Genomic DNA, 805 nt, shown 5'->3' with positions numbered 1-805 from the left:
CTGCAGGAGAAGAAGGAGCTGAGCTGGGTGCACGAGCCCTCGCCCTGCACCGGGGCTGCCACGGGGACCTGCTGGCACACCCACACCCGGGCTGGCCAGAGGCAGCTTTCTGGAGGCAAAAGGGGCTTCCCCAGTGTCTCAGGACTCCCCCTCCCCACACAGGCGTTCAGGAGGTTCCCTCCAGCTGGTGCTCGATGGGTTATGCTCCCAGTGCCAGGCAGTCTCCCCCAGTAGCTCAGGGTCACTGGCCTGAGGTAGCACCTCTGTGGCCCAGGTAGTGCCATGGCAAGCAAGGCTATGGGGAAGGTCCCCTGCACACCCTCACAGGCCCCTCACACAGCCCCCAGCTCCCTATACCTTTTATGCCCTTTCCCGTTCCTGCCGTAGGGGAAGTGCTTGGGCTGCAGGGTCGGGGGGGGCTCCAGCAGGTCCTGGGGACACTCCAGTGGCAGCTTCTCACACACCTCCACCTCCGGCTTCTCATCCACCTCGAAGCCCTGGAAGATGCGGTGCTTCTCCCGCTCGCTGTCCTTCTTCACCAGCTGCACCCGCCTTTCCATGCGCTCGATGCGCGCCAGGAGCTGCAACGCAGGGGGGTGGGCTCACCTCGTGGGTGTGCCCCCCGGGCACCCCTGCCCCCCGCGCACCTGCCCGCGTGGTGCGTCGGCGTCGGGGAAACGCTGTGGGGAAGAGCCAACCTGCAGCACCCACAACCAGCTTGTGGAAGCACTGTGGCACGGGCACCACATGTGGCACAGGATCAGTGCCCACCCTGCTGTGGTGCCCACCCTGCTGCGGTGCCCTG

General features: G+C 66.3%; 1 protein-coding gene across 1 annotated transcript in view; it reads right to left on the bottom strand.

The window, feature by feature from the left end:
- MSL1 (male-specific lethal 1 homolog (Drosophila)) overlaps nt 1–560 on the bottom strand; it is a gene marked incomplete at its 3' end in the record, with an annotated part of 834 nt that extends 274 nt beyond the window's left edge. The window contains exon 1 of the mRNA XM_008943689.1: nt 358–560. Coding sequence (XP_008941937.1) covers nt 358–560 — 203 coding nt within the window. The remainder of the gene's footprint in view (nt 1–357) is intronic.
- Between the last annotated feature and the right edge of the window lie 245 nt (nt 561–805).

Source organism: Merops nubicus, unplaced genomic scaffold (assembly GCF_000691845.1).
Source record: "Merops nubicus isolate BGI_N331 unplaced genomic scaffold, ASM69184v1 scaffold42380, whole genome shotgun sequence".
Taxonomy (NCBI): Eukaryota; Metazoa; Chordata; class Aves; order Coraciiformes; family Meropidae; genus Merops; species Merops nubicus.
This window is presented reverse-complemented; position numbering and strand designations above follow the sequence as displayed.